General features: G+C 44.5%; 1 protein-coding gene across 1 annotated transcript in view; it reads left to right on the top strand.

The window, feature by feature from the left end:
• Positions 1-1,043: 1,043 nt before the first annotated feature.
• The window catches only part of npas3 (neuronal PAS domain protein 3), a gene marked incomplete at its 5' end in the record, with an annotated part of 363,474 nt that continues 343,041 nt past the window's right edge, over positions 1,044-21,476 (top strand). The window contains 2 exons of the mRNA XM_083791702.1: positions 1,044-1,059; positions 1,258-1,420. Coding sequence (XP_083647828.1) covers positions 1,044-1,059; positions 1,258-1,420 — 179 coding nt within the window. The remainder of the gene's footprint in view (positions 1,060-1,257; positions 1,421-21,476) is intronic.

Raw genomic sequence — 21,476 nt, 5'->3', positions numbered from 1 at the left:
AAATATATGTAAAGAAAAAAGGCTTCGGTGTAGTTTCTCCCCGTGTATTGGAATGCGTCTTAATGAGCGTGTGTTGAGGCAATCGACGGCGCCCGTCAAAACACATCACAGCTTTTATTGACGGTGTCAATAGACGGTGTTTTTGCTGACCAAAAAAAAAGTTATAGGTTTAGTCATTTCTGTTAATTAATTAGGGAAATAGGTCTTCTATTTGTAAGTGCACGGGTATAGGCTAGGCTGGTTGTTTCAACGAGGGGATCTTGATAACATGCATGCAACATATATGCCTATATATTCTTTGCAACAGGACTATACGACATAACACGTTGTGTTAGGCCTATTTATGCCTATAAATTGGGGACAAAAGGGGGAGACATTTATCTTTTCTGACAGCAAAGCTCATAAAACACACAAGTTAACGACAACATTGTTTCTAAAATAAAATGAACAAACCCCTGCATGCAACCTGTGTGTATATATAGGATATGAGAAATAAACCATGGGAGAGAAATAACTGACTCCATGAACAACCGTTGTTGCGCTGAGGCAGGCAGGCAGGAGGAGAGGAGAGGAGATGGTCCTCCTATAATGCTCTCTCACCTCACAGATCCTCCACGCGTGGAAAACACACGCGGACAAACCCTCTGCAGGGCCGGGGGGGGGGGGCCCGGAGGGAGCCGCCCGGCGAACATGTTTTTAATTTGTATAAATTATATATTTTGTTTAATTTTGTATAGGCTACTATAGCCTAGCCCTACACAACACTATAGCGTAGGAATTCCACTTGTGACTCCCCCCCCCCCCCCGTGTGTGTGTGTGTGCGTGCGTGTATGACAGCAGTGTGTATGTGTGTTGTTGAGTAGAGAGAGAGAGGGCTAGAGAGAGAGTAGAGCGCGCGCGGTAAGAAGCGATCGGGAGGAGAAGCCGTGCCGTGCCGTGGCGTGGGAGAGACACACACACACACGGACCCGACCAGCAGTGTGGGGAAACCAGCGGGGATTCTCGGCGCGTTCCAGCCCGGGCTCAGGCTCGCTTCGCTCGGCATGCCGACGCAGCTCCGTCTCGGCGTTTTCCACTGCTGGTAGTCAAGTCAGGAGCAGCAGGCTGCAGGCTGCAGGCAGCCCATCGGGGACACACGCACGCGCACGCACACAAACACACACAGCCACACACACACACACACACACACACTACTAGACGACACACACCGACATGGCTTTGTCTTTAACACACCTTCGCGTGACGCATTGCTGTCAGGGCGCCCCGCGTCGCCCCCCACGCTTCGTGTCCAAATAGACCCGAGGAGAGAGGAGGGGAAGGGGACGGAGGGGAGAGGAAAAAGTAAGAAATCAAATAATTGCAGGAAGATGGCGCCCACCAAGCCGAGCATACAACAGCAGGACCCGTCGCGGAGAGAACGGTAAAGCAGCCGGGCTCACATCTCCTCTGCTCTCCTCCCACTCTGCTCCTTTCATCGCTTGTCATTTTGTTGCTGTTCGAATCGTCGCCGTGTGATATTATGTGTCCACAAGTTTACTGTGCTGCCGCTGCCCTTTTCTCACACGGGAGTAGACGGCGCGCGCGTGTGTGTATAATGCGTGTGTGTTTATGTCTGTGCGCGCGTGTCAATGTCAGTCGGGGTGTGTGTGTGTCTGTGTCTGTCACCTAGAGAGAGAGAGAGAGAGAAGAGAGAGAGAGAGAGAGAGAGCTTCTGGCTGGGTAACAGGTCTCGTAGAGAGAAGGAAGGGGGGCTGGCTGCGTGTGTGTGGGGGGTGCGCGTGCGCGCGCGTGTTGCTCAGAAAGCAGCGTTCCTCGGCTGTAATGCAGGCATATCCCCACTTTGTTGTTTACGCTCCGAGCGAGCTGTTTTAGCGTCGAGGAAAACATGTGCATTCATCGATGACAAACGCGCCTGTCTGCTCATCTCTCTCTCTCACTCTCTCTCTCTCTCTCTCTCTCTCTCTCTGAGGCTAGGCCAGACTGTTAGCTCCCAGTCTCCCACTACTTCTGGCTGTGTGTGTGTGTGTGTGTGTGTGTTAGTTTCAGAGCCCTGGCCTGCCTGACAGGGGGGAGAATTAGCATAGACGCTCTCAGCTGTTGAACTTTTTTTTTAATGTAGGCAACTAGGCACATGGATTACGCCTTATGGATTCCAAGCCGTGCCAATCCAGGTAATGCTGGATTGGATTGAATGGAGGATGGAAAGGCTACAGGGCAAAGCTGCTCTGTGTTCAGGGGGGCCCTCTGACTGCTGTAAACTTGATTTGGTTTGTTGTTATGGTGGAATGGAACTAGTTTGTTTTCACTCACTGTTTTAGTCACACTGGACTTATATAACCGAATGCTTTCCTGGTTTGTCACTCAGGGCTGGATGATTAAATGGATTCAATCAAATATCGCTATATTTTGACCAAATACCTCTAAATTGGTATAGTGACAATATATATTACTATATCTATCTATCTATCTATCTATCTATCTATCTATCTATCTATCTATCTATCTATCTATCTATCTATCTATCTATCTATCTATCTATCTATCTATCTAGTCTCATCACAATATATTAAATATTATTGCCCAGTTCTATTCTCTTCTGTTCTGTTCTATTGACAACATACGGATTTCCCCCCGTCAATCTTTCTTCATTAGGTGCAAGGTGCCTTTTTCTATAGGGCTATGCATTGTGTTCCCTGCATGGCTTATTATGGCTGCTGCTAATTACCGGGCCATGTGCTGTCCACTGGAATAAATCTCACTCCATTGCTGACAATTGACGGCTCTATTAGAGGCGTGCAGCCGCTCTGTGTCTGTGTCTGTGTCATTGGAGCGGGTCAGCGTGAGGCTAAATGTCGAGTGTGAGTGAATGTGCTCTATTATTGCAGTGGAGGCGGCTGTCACTTGCAGTGTGATGATGTAAAGGATTGTATTTGTGGCTGGGTGATGTGCTATTAAATCTTCTATTGTCTCCTATTACCCGATTGTTTCTATTCTATTCCGCATGCTTATGTGACGATTATTGTATAATCTATTCCAATTGTGCCTGCTGCTGCTGCTGCTGTTGTTGTGTTGGTATCTGCAGTGTTATTGCAAAAGCCAGTTCTACATACGTACCGGTAACTGAAATGGAAATAATCAAACCTGTGTGTGTGTGTGTGTGTGTGCGTGCGTGCATGAGATGTGATTTGGTGACATGATGAGGGAATCGGAGCATGTTTCTTTGATTGTTGAGGTGAAATGTACACCTTTAGTTTTGCTGGCTTTGATTGGCTTTTCACACGCACACACGTGTGCGGTTGGACCACCGTTCTTCAATTGCATTCATTTTCAGTGGATGACTTTGTCTTCAGAACATAAGAAGCTGCAGTTAGTACATAATATAGCCTAATGTAAAAAGAGACTGTTCCCACACTCTGTCTCGAACTTGCATAAAACATAAACGTTTGGGTCCTTACACCTTCATCAATCCTGAGGTCTGAGGACGGTCTGAAGGTATACAACCACCATTCATTAATGTAGTTGTGTTCAACGTATAGTTTCAGGAGTAGAGACCACCCTCTGCTTATCCCGGCCACGCCACATTCTCAATCGCTTCCCTATCTACCACACTTGCCCTCACTCATTAGCCACTCCCCTTTCACAATCACCTGTATCCACTACACCTGCCTCCACTCACCACAGCCAATCCCTGCTGCAATCACCACAGTATAAATAAACCTTTGATCTCTCGGCCGGCTTGTTTGTTCTGACCAAACATGGGTCGTGAGTACTGCTCTTGTAGATCGGCTATTCACTGGTTTCAAATTCGTCGTCCTCCTCCACCTCAACCTCCTCCTTCCTTCTCGATTCTCGCTCTTCCTTCCATATCTTTTCCTCCAAGAATCCAAGGGGAGCAGTGACGGAGCAGTGACGGAGCAGAGACGACCGACCGCTCTCCAAGTAGAGCTATACGATGGCCGTCAGCTCCTGAGACTATACCGTATACGCCCCCACTCTGAGTCTTGCCAATAAACTGTCAAACTTAAGTAGAGGTCTGGTCTCTTAGTATAGTGAATAACCACTTAAACTCTATCTATATACTTGGTTTTCCTTCAGGGCTCTAACCTCGGCCCCTTTTTTCCCTTCACACCAAATCTCTTTACTGAAGATAGCCAATCTACAAGCTCACCACATTGCGATGCATTTTGAGCTTGCGGATGTGCAATTTTATAAAAGAAGTTTGCCTATATGTTGCAAAATATTTGCCTATTATGACATTGCCCAAATAGACAAACTATAGGGTTCAAGTGGTTAATAAAATATATTCCTAGCGGTGTGGATTGCTCTCTTTTTACTTTTGGATTGTCATATCATCAAACTCCAAAAGTATAGAAAATGGTGTGGATTGGCCTCATTGGACAGGATGGCCATATTTGTGTCTATTCTGTGAGCTTAGACAGAGCAACGCATCCTGTCAAAGATAGACACTTCAACAAGAAACAGCAGAAGTAGTTTGAGGAGGAAATTAAGTTAAATCAAAACAGAAAACATTTGTTGTTGTGTTTCTTTTAAAATGCACAGTTTATGAAAAGCTATTTTCCCTGTGCCAGTGGACAAATCCTCTTTTGTTTCCTGAAAGCTTGTGTGTTTTCACTGAAGTTGTTTGTGTTGTTTTGGAGGATGTCGACGCTGACACACTCCAGACTGCGCTTTGTGTATGTATCCGCTTTTTTCTTCTAAACAGACAACATAACGGTACACAGGCTGTGATATTAAATCCATATGACTTCACATTCAGATGCAGCAGTTGAGTCTGGAATGAGAATCTATTGTGCTGCGTTTTGTGCTCACAGCGGAAAGGATAATTGATTAGCTTTCCTCAATAGTTAAGGAATAAACCAAACAAATACGGTCTATGCATTCATGCTCAATTTTTTATTTTATTTCATTGCCATTTTCCTAACTCCTACCTCCATAATTTGTTGGATAGATGGGTATATGGATAGGTGGCTAGATGGGTAGATACTTTAACATCATACCTTAATGTCATCTTGCAAGCTCTGTTATGTTGTCCCTAGTTTAAAAACAGTAACCCTAGCGCCTGTATTCTACGCATGACATAATAGGCAAAAATAGCTGATCTACAAGCTCACAACACTTCATATTTCCGGCAAAAAGAGTTGGTGTAGACTGTAGAGAGTTTAAAAGGAGGACCATGTATGAATGCCTGCAGTGGGCCCCCAGTCAATCAAGTATAATATACTTTATATGGTTGAACACAGTTCTGCCAGTGGCACATTCCCTCACGCGTCAACATTACAACTTTCCAGTCAGAACTTTTCATACCGAATAAAACACGACCCCAGGATTAATTTAGGAGCTTGTCTGTGAGCCAGCGCCGACGTCTGAATTTCCATGTCATTTAGCCTGGGCAAACTTCTCGGCATCCTCGCTCGGAGAGAGGGGGAATTGGTTTGAAGTTAATTAGTTAATTGAGATGCAATAAACACATACTGTTTCACAGCACAAGCTACATTACCATTTACTACCCAGAGAACATTCCGTCTTGCAAAAGGCTACAGCAGAAGAGATGGTGCATTTATTCCATACACAACTATATGGACATGGAACAACAACGGAAATGAACTAATTTCTGATGGCAGGGAGGGATAGAGCGCAGTATGTCTGCTATATACCGGTATATGCGACTTTTGGCTTGTTATAATTGTTGCTTGTAAATATCAGTAGTTGTGGGTAGCTTATTTGGGCTTCAAAATGTTGTGATTATCAAACGTACTACTGATGTTAGTATTTGTCCGCGGGCCCCCATCTGAAAATAATGAAAATATTTTGTGCCAGGGACTGCTGCAAGGTGTGTTGTTAAAATGTTTAAAAAATATTCTGTGTGTGTGTGTGTGTGTGTGTGTCGCTGCTTTTGGGACTTGTTTCCACAGACCTCCGCTGCTTGTTTCTCTTGCAAAATCAAGCAACACTGATAGATGGAGTATGTTCTGTTTAGTGGATTTATTCCGTGTAGCAGCTAGAGTGTGTGTGTGTGTGTGTGTGTGTGTGTGTGTGTGTGTGTGTGCGTGGAAGCAAGCTATAGCAATGCATTCTCGAGCAACACGCTCAACTCTTTCACTCTCAATCACTTTAACCACTTAAAAGGAGCCCTTCGCCAATGTTCAACCACATCTTCATATAATTGGTCCTTAACTAATGCACATTATAAGATCTGGAGAGATGGAGAGACCCCTGCTATTTGAACAAACCCTCTATAGCAGTGATTACACGATCGGAATATAGAGCCATTCAAAAAATATATAATTTATTTGAACACAAAAATATGTTTTCTTATAACCACTTAAACCTGCAGCATCCATATTGTGGGGAAAGCTTTCGTTCGAGGCGTTGTGAGCTCGTGGAGCCTTCCCCACAATAACAGAAAAGACACCAGCATGGAGGACTAGGGACAACACCCTCAACTACTGTATACTGTATATGGTGGTTAAAGGGAGAAGCTGGTTTCGGGTCCTTTCCTCTGTGGAGTTTGCATGTTCTCCCTGTGTTTACTGTGTGTTGGGCTTCCTGCCACATCAAACTGTGACCTTGACCTCACTTTAACCCATTCTGACCGGGCACCCATTTTGGTGTTGGCATCATGTCGTGCTTTAGCTATTGAAAAATAGCAGATCTACAAGCTCATATCGTGCCACCGAGTGGCGCGATACGAGCTTGTAGGTCTGCTATTTTTGAAAAATCAAAGAACGACTGACATTTTTAGAATCTGATCTCAGGTCAGAATGGGTTCGTCAGACCAGTGTGTGTCCAGTGGAAACCTCGTATGAATCTGATCTCAGGTCAGAATGGGTTAAGTACTTTAAGTACATTTTGATGCCAAAACTTTGGAACTTTTACTCAAGTACATTTTGAATTCCGGACCTTTACTTGTGACGGAGTACCTCTACATTGCAGTATTGATACTGCTAGGTAAAAAATGTGAGTACTTTTTCCACCACCGCATCCCTTCCACTCAACTACGTCTCCATCCATGGCTTTCTGTCCACCCCTCCATCCATGTATGATTGATGCATCCGTTCTATCGATGATCACCCGGGGCAACAATGCATGCTGGGTGATGCGACATAACCGTTATTTATTCACAGAGAGACAACAAGAAAATGGCATTTAATCAGCGGTTTAATTGAATAAATAGATTAACATTTGCTGTCACAGAGTTAAGTGCCTCGGTGGAGAAATGGTATAGTCCCACTGGGAGCCCTCAGCGGCGTGGGGAGGGAGTCTGCTCAGCTGTGAATTTAACAGCAAACCATCCTTGGCGAAGAGTTATGTCCCATGTTTGACACGGTACAGTGTGTTCCTTTGGCAGCGAGGTCGCCCACATAGTGACAATTCGGCGTGCTGTGCCCTATAGGGCTGATAACCCTTATAATCCCTAGGGCTTTTATCATGATGTGATGATGATGAGAACATCATCCAGCCAATCAATTTAATTGATTCCATGCTCAAACGGACGGACAGACAGACAGACACACAAAGCTGTGCATTGGAGTGGCTGCACCGCTCAAAATAGGTAGGCGGTGGGGGGGGGGGCTGAAATCAGAGGGACGGACGGGGATGTACGAGTGAGAGACGGCGAGGAGGGGGAGAGAACGGACGAGATTGAAAAACGTAGGGAGTGAGTGAGGGTACAGGAAGGAGGGAGTGCGAGTAGGCGAGGGAGAAAGTGAATAATGGAGGAGTAGATGGAGAGAATGACAGGTAGAGCGAGAGCGCCGGCGACAGCTGTGAGATAGACAATGAGATTTAGAAATGGAGAGAGAGAGAGGGAGACAGAGGGAGCGAGATGAGCACAGGTGAAATCAGTCAGAGAGCTTGTTCTCACGCTCCACTTGATGTGAAGTGAAACTGTGCGGACGTGTGCCCTGCTGGAGGACCCGTTAGATCCATCTAACGCACCAAATGGCTGTTTAATGGCTTCCTGATGGCCGTCGGAGCGCTTGTTTTGCTGCCCTGGAGAGGCCAGTCGAGGTGGAGGGAGACATATTGGGTTATTGTCACAGACTGAGGCTTGGGGGAGAAGAGGGTATGCTGTGATAAGAGGTACGAGAGAGAGAGAGAGAGAGAGAGAGAGAGCACAGGAGAGAGAGCACAGGAGAGAGATGTCGATATGAACAGTATGGCGGGGGGGGGGGGGGGGGGGGGTAGGTTGGACAGAAAGACGGACAGGTAGAAAGAAACGCATGCATGCTTAGAGGCACAGGATGGGTTAAATGGCAACAGAGGACAAATTGTTGTAAAGGGCAAGCTGATGACCTTGGACAGAGTTGGTGACAGAGGGTTATGATGGAGACAAAATGAGAGACATCTGGACACAGACAGACACTGAGACACAGTCATTACAGAGAGAACACATACATTCACAGAGAGAGAGAGAGAGAGAGAGAGAGAGAGAGAGAGAGTAAGTAGTCTAGCTTAGGTCTAGTCTCACGTGGCCTAATCTCTCAAGACGGATTTTCAATTTTGCATGAAAATCTGTCGGCATGGTCTAAGAAAATCCGGATAATACTGCTCCTAGGGGGGTTGGCCCTTCAGTTGGAAGCATGCTGCGCTTTACCCAGTCAGATCTGTGTGTGTGTGTGTGTGTGTGTGTGTGTGTGTCTCTGTGTGTGTGTGTGTGTGTGTGTGTGTGTGTGCGCGCGCGAGTAAATAAAGAAGGACCCATGCATAGAAACAAGTTAGTTTCAACACTACACATTTAAACGTAACCATTGAACGACAATATATTATCCACTGCCATGCCGAATCAATATCTGTAAAAGTGTATCTTTTCAGAATTGTCCGCCATTTGTCATTTGCCACGATGGTCTCTGACGATCCAAACGTCATGGACATTCTTTCAATTTCTTCATCCGTGTTGCCGAAAAATATCCTAACTTTCTCCTTCATTATAGAAACAGGGCGGGCTAATAACCAACATAATTATATCTGTCTGAATGGCGAATTGGCTGGCCTGTAACGCAAGTCTGTGGTTGGTCCGTGATTGGTCTAAGGAGCCCTGTGGTTGCCTGGTTGGCCAATAACACATAATGTCTGCCCCAGGTTTTTGTTTTGTCCTAGAGGTCGTTAAACACTTCCCAGTAGTTGTGCCCCAGATGTTAGATATCCGTCTTAATTGTCTGTTTACTGTGTGACCAAGTGTTGGCCAACATTCAGACAACAGACAAACCACCAACACAAAGTGGGCCTTGTCTTCTATAACCCACTGCTCCGTCCTCTCTCCTCCCTCTCGCCATCCCTCCTCCCCTGTGGGCCAGTTAACACGCCAAAGACTGTTGCCTTTGAGGATTGGAGAAAGAGAGCAAGAGGCAAAAAGCCCCCCCAGAGGCCATGCAACAAGTGACAGCATACGAGTAGCTTTAAACCAACTGCCATTGCCATCCTAGGAGCCTCGCGCTCACTAGTGTGGATAGAAATGTAGCAGTGGTGGAAAAAGTACTCACACTTTTTATTGAAGTGAAAGTGTCAGCACTGCAATATAGAAATAGTCTGGAGTTCAAAATGTACTTGAGTAAATGTACAAAGGTATTGGTATCAACATGTACTTGAAGTACCAAAAGTAAAAGTACTCATGCAGAATGTCCCATTTGAAGTTTTCAAATGTATACAAAATGTATATAGGCTATGTTTTTGTAATGATAATCAAAATCTTAAAATAACTAGTAACTAAAGTTTTAAAATAAATGTAGTGGATTAAAAGTACAATATTTGTCTCTGAAATGTAGTGGAGTAGAAGTAAAAGTACAGAACATTTTGCATACTCAAGCAAAGTACAAATACCTCAAAATTGTACTTTGTACTTAAATTGTACTGTATATTAGTGGCCATAATTGGACAGTGGTATATATTTCATTCATTATCATTCATATTATCATTCATTGAATACAACATACAATATAAGTGAACTACCAGAAAGCTACAAAGTGCCTTATAACCCATTTAAACCCATTTAGACCAGATTCTATAAAATGTCTTCTAAATCATGACCGTTTTCTGAAAAACCTTACGTTTCTATATCAGTGGTTCTCGAACCTTTTCGTGTCAAGGACCCCAAAAATTATATGTAATCGGCCGCCAACGCACATCTGAAAATATGTTGTTCCAGGGACCCCCCACAGAAGCAAATATTTGAGTTCAAAAAGTTCGCTCTGAAAGAATATAAAAATGTTTTCACGATTTCTCAAAAATAGCAGATCTGCAAGCTCGTTGAGCTGCTATTTTTCAATAGCTAAAGTATGACATGATGCTTAAAACACCAAAAGGGGTTCCCGCCCAGAATGGGTTAAAGCGGACGCGTGTAAATGTTGGCCCAGCGTGGCACCGGAGGAAAGGCATAGTTTCATCCACCCATTAGATTATGAGATGAGGGGCTGTATTTTGCGTGTCTTAAGTACCAGGTCTTATTCCCTAACTTGAGTAAACTAAAGACCTGGAGGCGTGATCAATGCCATTTGGCTATTCTGAGTGGCCAAAGAGCATTGACCACGCCTCCAGGTCTTTAGTTTACTCAAGTTAGGGAATAAGACCTGGTACTTAAGACACGCAAAATACAGCCCGAGATGTCTTGTGTGCAAAGTTGACATTTTGGCCCCAGGGCGAAATGGTAAACCGTCCGGGGAGCGTGAATGCACTCGGCAAGTCCCGTGGCAATCCGCCAATTAGATTCTGAGATAATCTTTTGTCCAGTTGAAAATGTTGGCCTATAACGCGGTGGCACTCGAGGTAAGGCCGCACCAAACAATCCTTTGGTGTCATTCTCTGGGGAGCATGACAGTACACGGCAAATCCATGTCAATTCATCCTGTCGTTTTTTTAGATCTTCTTTGGAACCAGAGTATTGTGTGCAAGTATATTCTACTTGCACACCCTCGGGGGTCCCTAAATTATTCTGTGGGGTCTCCAACTATTTAAAAAGAATCACACCCGTGTGAACCGAGTGGTGCAACTCCCCTCGCTCTCTCCCCCCACCCCTCCTCTCTCTCTCTCTCTCTCTCATTAGCAGGCAACATTGCAGCACTGTCTCTCTCTCTCTGTTTCTGCATGGCACAACAGCGCCCCTACTGGTACTCATACTGGTGCTCATTAACGTCACATAGGTTAACCACACATGGGTGAACACGGACATTGCTGTCAAAAAGTACTAAAGAAATGCAACTGAATGGCTGGAAAAAGGAAATTCAGAGTTTACATATAGTACACATATCATATGCATATACTTTCCTCAATGATTATATCTGGTTTCAGTATTTATTTATTTATTTTCTCTATTATTAAGGTTATTGTAGCGGTCAATTTGTATTGGGGGTGGGGGTCGCGAGACATGGCCAAAGCATTTTCGGGTTCCCCATGCAGCCAAAACGTTGGGAACCCTTTTACACAAGCAATCTTTTGCTATCCAGCTATGTTCTTTACAGGCTTCTTTATTATTTGCTTAATTGAAGAAAAAGTCATCGGTAGAATAATTGCTAAGGAAGTCATCGATAGTTACAGCCTATACCTTTCAAAACCTAACCTTTGGCTCCCGAACCAGTTTGTGCATCGTCACTGCATTATGGCAGTCCACATTCTGGCAGATGCAATGAAGTGAGGGTGCGTCCTCCCAGCGTAGGACAGACATTTCACCCTATTGATTAGCTCCGAGTTGGCATAGTATAAACACTGCAGAAATCCTCAGTGTTTGGTTTAAAGTCGGAAAGTGTCAAAGTGGACCTCGCAGGCTTATTGGAATAGGAACTAGAGGTTTTGTTGTGTTTGTGTCCGTTATAATAAAGATTGATTGACTGCGATATAGCCACGGAGGAACACCCCCCACAACATGTCCTCAAAAGGTGCTTGAAAAGGGGGAACTCTCGAGTGCCGCAAGGGGGTAAAGTACCTGAAACCTACTGCAGAGTCTAGAGCAGTGGTTTTCAACACTTTTCACATCAAGCCCCAATGTTATTTATTTAGCATTTGAGCCACGGACCACCATTTGATGACATTTAGCCTCAATGTAGCCTCAATATTTTCTTTTTTTGGTAAGATTTTGTCCACAATTCCATGTTGTTTTGATGTGGTACCATAGCAGAGATAACAGGCAAACATTGATCAAAATGACTACATGCTCTAATTGTTTAGACATCTTGTAAATTAAGTCCAGGCAGATGTTTAAATTGAACTCTTTTGACCGAGTTTTAAATGAAACCAAATGGACCTGTAAGGGTCCATTTGGTTTCATTTTAACCCATGGAACCCCCTCAAGGACCACTGGTGGTCCCCGGACCACTGGTTGGAGTTTGGAAGTGCTCGTTGAATATCACTCAACAGCCCATGCGTACCACCTGTTTTGAATATGCACATAATGCAGGAGGGAGCAGGAGGTTGCTTTACTGATAACGAGCGCTTCCAAACTCTGACACCATCATCTGCAAGGAATTTATTGACAGGAAGTAGCTCATAACATGTCTATGGTGGATTTTTATGAAACAAACACTTTGCAGATAGAAAGAGGATAATTCAAGCTTTTCATACAGCTGCATTGTTGGTGAGTTTGACGTTGTTTAATACAATCCGATAGGACTTTTCTGTTTGGATGAATGGGCTGTCAATGATGGCAACGGTGTGCATAAGGTCAACAAACAGCCTGTCTACTCTGGATGCCCTGTATTGATGCAATGAGAGTCCTTTTTTATATCCTTTCCGCACATTGTCACAGGATGTCTATTCATACCCAGGCACATATAAACCCCAAAACATTATCATCACTTGCACCAGACCAGACAAACAGAAAGATGGAGGCGGGTAGGTAGGGCATGCATGCCTCCTGGCAGAGATTTGGGATCTTGAACAACCCTTTCTAGTTCATTTTAAATGTCATGCACCAAAAGGTGCCCAACACAAATGAACTTACAAGACACTGACTGTACACAACAGAATAAAACGGCATGACACACTTGAGGGCAGAACAAATGTAATACCCTTGCACATGGCAATCAATGTCAAATCAAACACAATCCTCTTACACTTTATGTTTAGTAGACAGTGTAACTCCAGGCATATCTGAGACAACAGCGAGACATCAAACATGGAAATCTTACGCTGTTAACCCAAACTGAACGACGTCTGAAAACAGCCATCAGACTTGGCATGCACATCAGGGCATTCTGCAGACATTTGAAATGAGCATATAACGGACAATAGAATGTTTTTCATCTCACACAGATCACACATGCAGGTACTATTCTACTATCCCCTGGGATTTAATGGAAGCGTTGTGGAAACCTTGTACATTATGTCCAAAACAGTTACTTATCAGGAAATGGGGAAAATACCCTTTGTTCCAATGGATCCAATGTAGGTACAGTAGACTATTATTTAATACCACTTAATACAATTCATTGGTTAAATCTTTAGACGGATGGAAACACCTGCTGTGCCTATTCTGGGCGAATCCTAGCCTGAATCCTTTCATTTGTAGCTGAAGTATAGCGATATTAAATACGATTGGACATACGGTTTGGTATTGCATACTGTATACGTGTAATATATTACGGTACATCTCTGCCGCTCTTTTCCTCTCCTGTTTCTTTCTACTATTTTGTTTTTGGCTGTTTTCTTCCCCTCTTCTCTCTGCCTCTTTTCGTTCACTCAAACAATTCTGTTTGGTTTAGTTCTTTTCTTTCAGTTCTCCTCTCTCCTCTCCTCTCCTCTCCTCTCCTCTCCTCTCCTCTCCTCTCCTCTCCTCTCCTCTCCTCTCCTCTCCTCTCCTCTCCTCTCCTCTCCTCTCCTCTCCTCTCCTCTCCTCTCCTCTCCTCTCCTCTCCTCTCCTCTCCTCTCCTCTCCTCTCCTCTCCTCTCCTCTCCTCTCCTCTACTCCTGCAGACAGTGTAATCAGTCTGGGCTTGCTGACTGTGCAGCTTCCCTCCTTCCCTCCAATATCTGCCTGTCCTTGAAAACACAGACTTCAATTATACTCTACCTTAGATTGGTTAAATACACACATGGATGAACACACACACACACACACACACACACACACACACACACACACACACACACACACACACACACACACACACACAAAGCACACACGCTCATACACATGTGCGAAAGCACACACGCACCCTCTCTCACTCACAGGTGCAGCTATACACACACACACAGACACACACGCGCACGCACTGGCGCGCATGAACACACAGTCACAGTCAAATTGTACAGTTGCTTCTACAAACATCCACCCGTTGTCTTTCCTGTAGTTCTCTGTATCTCTGTCGCCCGGCTGCACCTCTTCTTTCACTGTCTCTTTGTTCTCTCTCTCTCTCTCTGGAACTCATGTTCTTGTCTTCCTACTCTGTTTTCTCCATCTGTCTTTCTCCCTCCTACTTGCTCTCGGTCTCTCCTCCCCCACTCTTTTGCATTCTGTCTTTCATTCACATGACATCCCACTCTCTCTCTCTCTCTCTCTCTCTCTCTCTCTCTCTCTCTCTCTTTTTGGGTAAAATTGCCCTTGTTTAATAATACGAAATGTTTGATTGAAAACAAGTGAAGTGTTTGTCGTTTTATAGTTTGTTAATAAAGGGTTTTTAAAAAAGTCAAAAACAAGACATGATGACAGTCATATGCAGCTGCTTTTTTATTTCCGGCGGTGGTGGTCCACAGTAACAAATAGAAGATACAAGCTCCCAATGTGTCAAGATGTTAATATGATGCATTGTGGGCTATTTTTACTATTTATTTTTAATTATTATATATTTTGTGAAGGAATGGTTTTGGTCATACAAGGTTTCCACCTGACAGCAATATATTGTTCATCTGTCAGTTTGAACAGATTCCATTCAAATTGGCTACTATGACTGCCTGAATTCCACAGGCCTGGGTATACAACCTCGGCTGGTGGGGATATGCGGATATTGTCTCTGTTGCGCACTGAAATCGGGTTGAACAATGTCAAACTGTCGTGATTCTGTCATGATTGTAAAAGTCATGGGTCCATTTGGTTGTATTTGTACACGCTCAGGTAGCCCATTCGCCAAACATCATATATCGCATGATTCGCATCACTCCTCACGCACAGGATGTCGCTTTCCAAGCAGCTGGTAAAAAAGTCTCCTGCGTCCTACTCTGTTATCCAGACTGGAGGACATGATGGTGTATGAAAGGCTAAGAATAAGATGAGATGATGGGATATGAGGGCAATAGTTAGATGATGAATTGAGGACATAGGACCACAACAGAAACAATCCCCCCGGACCTTTCGTGCTATCCTTTTAGCATAGCTTGTTCAATTGTAGCATGTTGACCGGAATCACTCTGGGCTTCATTCTAGTGTATGTTCTGTTTTCGCTCTACATTGAAATGGCTGAAAATAGCCGATCTACAAGCTCAAAACACGTCACGCTGCGACGTGTTGTGAGCTTGTAGATTGATGATTTTCTGCGAAAGCTTTCGCCTATAGTATATTAGATGACTGCGTGGGGTTTTAGTGGCTGCACTTACACCCTCTGTCAATCAATCAATCAATCAATCAATCAATCAATCAATCAATCAATCAATCGGTATGAGATGGTGGGGTATACGAGCCATGTCAGAACCCAGACAGAAGACTGTTGACCATGTGGAAGACAGAACCTGCTGTTAGTTGCTTTACTACCACAGCTTTGCTGTGCTCCAGATGTGTCTAGTCAGAAGTTCAAGTCAGACAGGCGTTGGCGTGCGGGTGGGTGTGTGTGTGTGTGTGTGTGTGTGTGTGTTGTGCCATTTGTTATTATTAGTGTGTCTGGTACGTGCCATGATCACGCCGTTGACCCAGATGTCTTCTAAGGCTGCAGGTGTGACCTCATCGACCAGAATGGATCCCTCCGTAATCATTATCTCCTCTGCTCTCCTTGCCCTATCTGCTCTTCTCTCTCCTCTCCTCTCCTCTCCTCTCCTCTCCTCTCCTCTCCTCTCCTCTCCTCTCCTCTCCTCTCCTCTCCTCTCCTCTCCCCCCTCAGGGGTCACCTGTCTTGTCCCTATAGACAGGAAGCGACCTGAGTGTGAAATGACTATTGATTATTCTCTTTGGACAGAGAGAGGGATGAGGGAGGCGCTAACGGAGGGATAGATGGATTGACGGGAAGGGAGAGGAGGAGGAGGAGGAGAAAGGCAGACAGAGAGACGTATAAAGTGAGGTAGGGACAGTGGTGGAAAGTACATTTACTAACATTTACATAAGTACAATTTAGAGGTAGTTGTATAGTATTTCCAATTTCCTATACTTGTACTTCTACTTGTACTTCTTTCTCCAATCTCACACAGTGATATGTTAATTATAATAATAATTATGTTTCCCAGTGATGACCTTCTCACATGGCGTGAAAAGAGGAAAAATGCTTGGTGAAAGGTCAAAGTTCAGAGAAATGTATATGCAATGAGTTGGTTGTGAAGAGGATTCTACAATTTGGCATAGTAGGATGTTACCGGGGACTAGGGTTTTCAGCTTCACGCCCCTGTCTGTCCGTGTGTGTGTGTGTGTGTGTGTGTGCGTGTCCGTGCGTGCCTGTGTGTGTGCGAGTCCGTGTGTGAACGGCTAATCTCCTCTACAGTTAAACCGATTGGGGTCAGACTTTGCATGCACACTCTGGCCAATTCATCTTGTGTCCTATAACTCTATTACTATTTTACTGTAGTTCATTCACGTTTGATTTCTCAGATCCCATTCCAACTGGATATGACTAACCTCCGCAGTTTGCAGGTGCTCCTGGCTAAGCAAACCCACCCTGGCAGAGACCTGCATACACCTCTCGTTCTCTCTCTGTATCTCGCTCTCTCTCCGTCTCTGTCTGTCTGTCTGTCTGTCTGTCTGTCTCTGTCTCTGTCTCTGTCTCTGTCTCTGTCTCTGTCTCTGTCTCTCTCTTTCTCTCTCTCCTGCGTGCGGGTGTGTGTGCGGGTGTGTGTGTGTGGGTGGGTGTTGACTGTAGACTGATTGAAATGAGAGGTCTTTTGAACAGCTCTCATCTGCAGCAGCGTGAGGTGAAGCCTGCTCCCAAATGTCACCATGTAGCTCCCAGCAGGAGCCCCGCTCCCTGACACCACACAAGCACACACACACACACACACACACACACACACACACACACACACACACACACACACACACACACAGTGAGAGAGAGATGCACTCACGCACACAGCAGTAAGAGATCATTCTGGTTCAAAGGCATTTTGTCTGAGCACACACACACACACACACACACACACACACACACACACACACACACACACACACACACACACACACACAGGTCTTAGATCTGGATAGTACTGCTGCTGCACTGTGTGGGTGGATGGTTTCATAAAACAAACTACAATGCTGATGCATTATTTTCTTGAATATCATATGGGTACAGTATTAATGGAATATCATAGGTATTAATGGAATATCATTAGTGACAATCTAGTCAAGTCATACATCCGGCCCTTTACTTTAAATGACGTGACATAGAAATAGACTCACTGTAATATGTAATATAGAGCAGTTATATACATTTGGTGTCTTCGTTTTTTCCCCAAACACAATGAAGTTTTATTTAAAAATATATAGTGGAAATTGCCAAACTACAATTTCACAATGTCTTTTTTTGTTTTTTATATAGCTCAGTCGGTAGAGCTCTCGCCTTTCGGCCGTAAGTGGGTCGTGGGTTCGATCCCGGGCACCGCCAAGTCAGCATATTGATGTTGTGGTATAAAGTACTGGGAGCTGATGGTAGGTGTTGAGCTCCACCTCAGCATTCCATCGACCAGAGGTCTAGCGCAGGGGTTCCCTCTAGGGGGCGCACCGAGGCCCTCTAGGGGGGGGGAGTGACATGAAAAGGATAACGGTGGTTTTACGGCGTTATTTAACCCATTCTGACCTGAGATCAGATTCTAAAAATGTCTATTACATCCTGACAGTTTCATTATTAACCCATTCTGACCTGAGATCAGATTCTAAAAGTGTCTTCGATTTTTCAAAAATTGCAGACCTACAAGCTCGTATCGCGCCACTCGGTGGCGCGATATGAGCTTGTAGATCTGCTATTTTTCAATAGCTAAAGCATAACATGATGCCAACACCAAAATGGGTGCCCGGTCAGAATGGTTTAACACGAGCTGCAAAATCCGGTAAAACACTGTTGTAAGGAGATGTATAGAGCAGCTCTGGGAGTATACAGCAGCTCTCTCAGTGCAGTGGCATTCTGTGATTATTTTTTGCCATAATCATATTTAAATAATTATCATTTTCGGCCAAATACAACGAGACTGAGCTTTGGGGGGTGTGTCAGCTATATAGGTCAGGGGGTACCAGGGGGTGCACGCACGGCCAAAAAGGTTTGGGGACTGCTGGTCTAGCGCATTGAAACAGGGATAGACTCCCGCACCCTGGCTGTAGCTTAGCCATGATTCATGATAACTAGTCTTTATGTATATGATGTATCGCCATGTTTTAGTTCTTGCTTAATGTAAGTCGCTCTGGATTAAGAGCGTCTGCTAAATGCCCAAATTGTAAATTGAAAATTGATACCGACAATAAGCCTCTCTGCCTAACTTAGTTAGGCTATTTATATATAAACCTTCTGAAATAATTAAATAAAATGTCAGGAAATGTTTTATAATTGGATATTAACGCGCCGCAAACGGGTCCGGAGGACCCTGCAGTGTTTTAGGGCCCACTTCTGTACGGTATCCAGAGCATGTCTCCCCAGCAGCAGCGGACATTTACAGCCTGTTCTTCTCCTCTCTGGCCATAAGGTGAGGCCGGGGTTCAAACCGGCGGCCCACGGAACACAAAGCCTGTCTGGGTAACCTTGAGGCGTTTTCTCTGTTGTGTTGATTGATGTGCCGGGCTGTAATTTCATGCAGGTGTCTGCTGCCTTATTGATGTCTGTACTTATTCAGCCACTTGACTTCTGGCCCTCATGCACTAAACACACACACAACACACACACACACACACACACACACACACACACACACACACACACACACACACACACACACACACACACACACACACACACACAGAGGCCATCATTGAATGATTTGAGCCATTATGTGGACACTTACACAGACATACCTCCGCACTCACACGCGCGCGCACACACACACGCACGCACGCACGCACGCACGCACGTGGACGCTTCTCAGTGAATGACTTTGGCCATTATGTGAAGACAGAGGCTGTGGTGAATCATTATTGTTTTGCGATGGATGTAGGCCACTATGGGGAAAAGCAGAGCTGCGTCTTCTCGTGTCAGAGGCGGGGGGGAAACATATCCAGCTTATCCGCGTCGCGTCGCAACACGACGTGGTGTGATGAGCTTGTAGATCGGCAGTGTTTTGGCGAAGCGATTTGTTGTTTACAGGGAAAAAAGACGGTCCAAGTACAGTTGCAAGTCCGGTTTGTTTCACTAAGAGTAGGGGGTTTATCCATTTGAACTCTGTATGGTCCCTCAGGGCCCTATACTAGTGTCTCTTCTGTTTTCTGTTATTGTGGGGAAAGCTTTCACTGAAGATAGCCGATAGGTAAGCTGACAACGCGTCGCAGAGCATGCTCGGGTTTAAGTGTCTGGTCTCAGGTCTTAATGGGTTAAGTAGTGAAGACGGGGCTTGAGTCACATGGGTGCTCAGAAGAAGATAACATTCAGCTATTATGATTGGGATGAAGGCAAGGATGGTCCTAACTGGGCTTAACCCATGGTAGGATGGTCCTAACTGGGCCTAACCTATAGGCTACTTTTAGGTCCTATCTTTCGCAACACTTTCCCAGCAGAAAAACAGCAACCACTGTCCTGACTCCTGTATGACTTTTTGTTTCCCTCTAAATTACAAATACAAGAACATATTGGAGTCATAGTCTTCTCATACAATATTCATTTTGGTTGTTGCTGCCGTTGATGTGTTCAGTTTACGTTAGTGTACACACAAAAATATGCTCTCTATGCAACATTAATATTCAGCATCTAGACCGTTGCAATCACTTCATACATAATCGTCTCTGCCGTGTGGAATTAAACCTCATATGTCCAAAACAGTTAGTTTTGAGGATTCAAATTCATAAATGGCAAAAAAGTAGCAGATCTTCAAGTTTAAAATGTGTCGCTTGAGCTTGTAGATCTGCTTTTGTGTGACGCTGTAGTATGATCAAGTAGATATTCATTTAAGAAAAAGGGAAAATAATAACAAGAATAATCGAGATAAGAGGTTTATGCTGACAGCAACGATATAATTTCAGGTAAATCTGCTCGGTACGCACGTACACACACACACGCACAGTCGTGCACACACACACACACACACACACACACACACACACACACACACACACACACACACACACACACACACACACACACACACACACACACACACACACACACATGCCTCATATCTGTTTCAAAGCCTGGTTTTTAGCTAAGTTGCGTGTTGACAAATGAGGCTCCATAACTCTGGAAATAACAAGCATGTCTAGCATTAACCTGCAAATATACTAATCTGAGGTATTTGTGTTTAATGTAAGTTTGAATAATGACTCAATGTTTTTTATTTTTGCACGGCTCCCTGATTCCAGAGAGGGTCTCCATGGCGATGTGTAAAGTATGACAAATTGATTTTTGCAAAGCGAGCGCAAACTTCACCGGGAAAAAAAGTTAACTTTGTTGTTAATGGCTTCCTGTTTTTGCAGAAGTACAGTAACGTATCGTCTCGTCTCTGTCAGGTGGAAACCTCGTACGGTATGTCCACAACTCTTAGGATTCAAATTCAAAGTAGGCAAGCACCGATATGGAAGTCCTTGGCCGATACCGAAAATACCAATTTAGTTTAAAAATAGAGAAATAGAAGCGCTGCAGGAGTCAGTTAGGGGATTCACACTGAGTCAGTGGCTCTGATAGGGGATTCACACTGAGTCCGTTTGATTCAAACTGTTCTGATAGGGGATTCACACTGAGTCTCTGATAGGGGATAAACACTGAGTCCGTTTGATTCAAACTGTTCTGATAGGGGATTCACACTGAGTCTGTTTGGTTCAAACTGTTCCCCAATACGGTTCCCTGGCCATGATTCACATTGGCCTTGATTCTTCTGCACCCGAGTACACTTCATTCAACTGTATTCAGTGCTTTCACATTGCAGCGATCCGTATCCTAGTACACTTCATTCAACTGTATTCAGTGCTTTCTTTCACATTGCAGTGATCCGTATCCTAGTACACTTCATTCAACTGTATTCAGTGCTTTCACATTGCAGCGATCCGTATCCTAGTACACTTCATTCAACTGTATTCAGTGCTTTCACATTGCATCGATCCCTATCCTAGTACACTTCATTCAACTGTTACTGTATTCAGTGCTTTCACATTGCATCGATCCGTATCCTAGTACACTTCATTCAACTGTTACTGTATTCAGTGCTTTCACA

The sequence above is a fragment of the Protomyctophum parallelum genome (assembly GCF_964188405.1).
Source record: "Protomyctophum parallelum genome assembly, chromosome: 20".
In the NCBI taxonomy this organism is placed as follows: Eukaryota; Metazoa; Chordata; class Actinopteri; order Myctophiformes; family Myctophidae; genus Protomyctophum; species Protomyctophum parallelum.
This window is presented reverse-complemented; position numbering and strand designations above follow the sequence as displayed.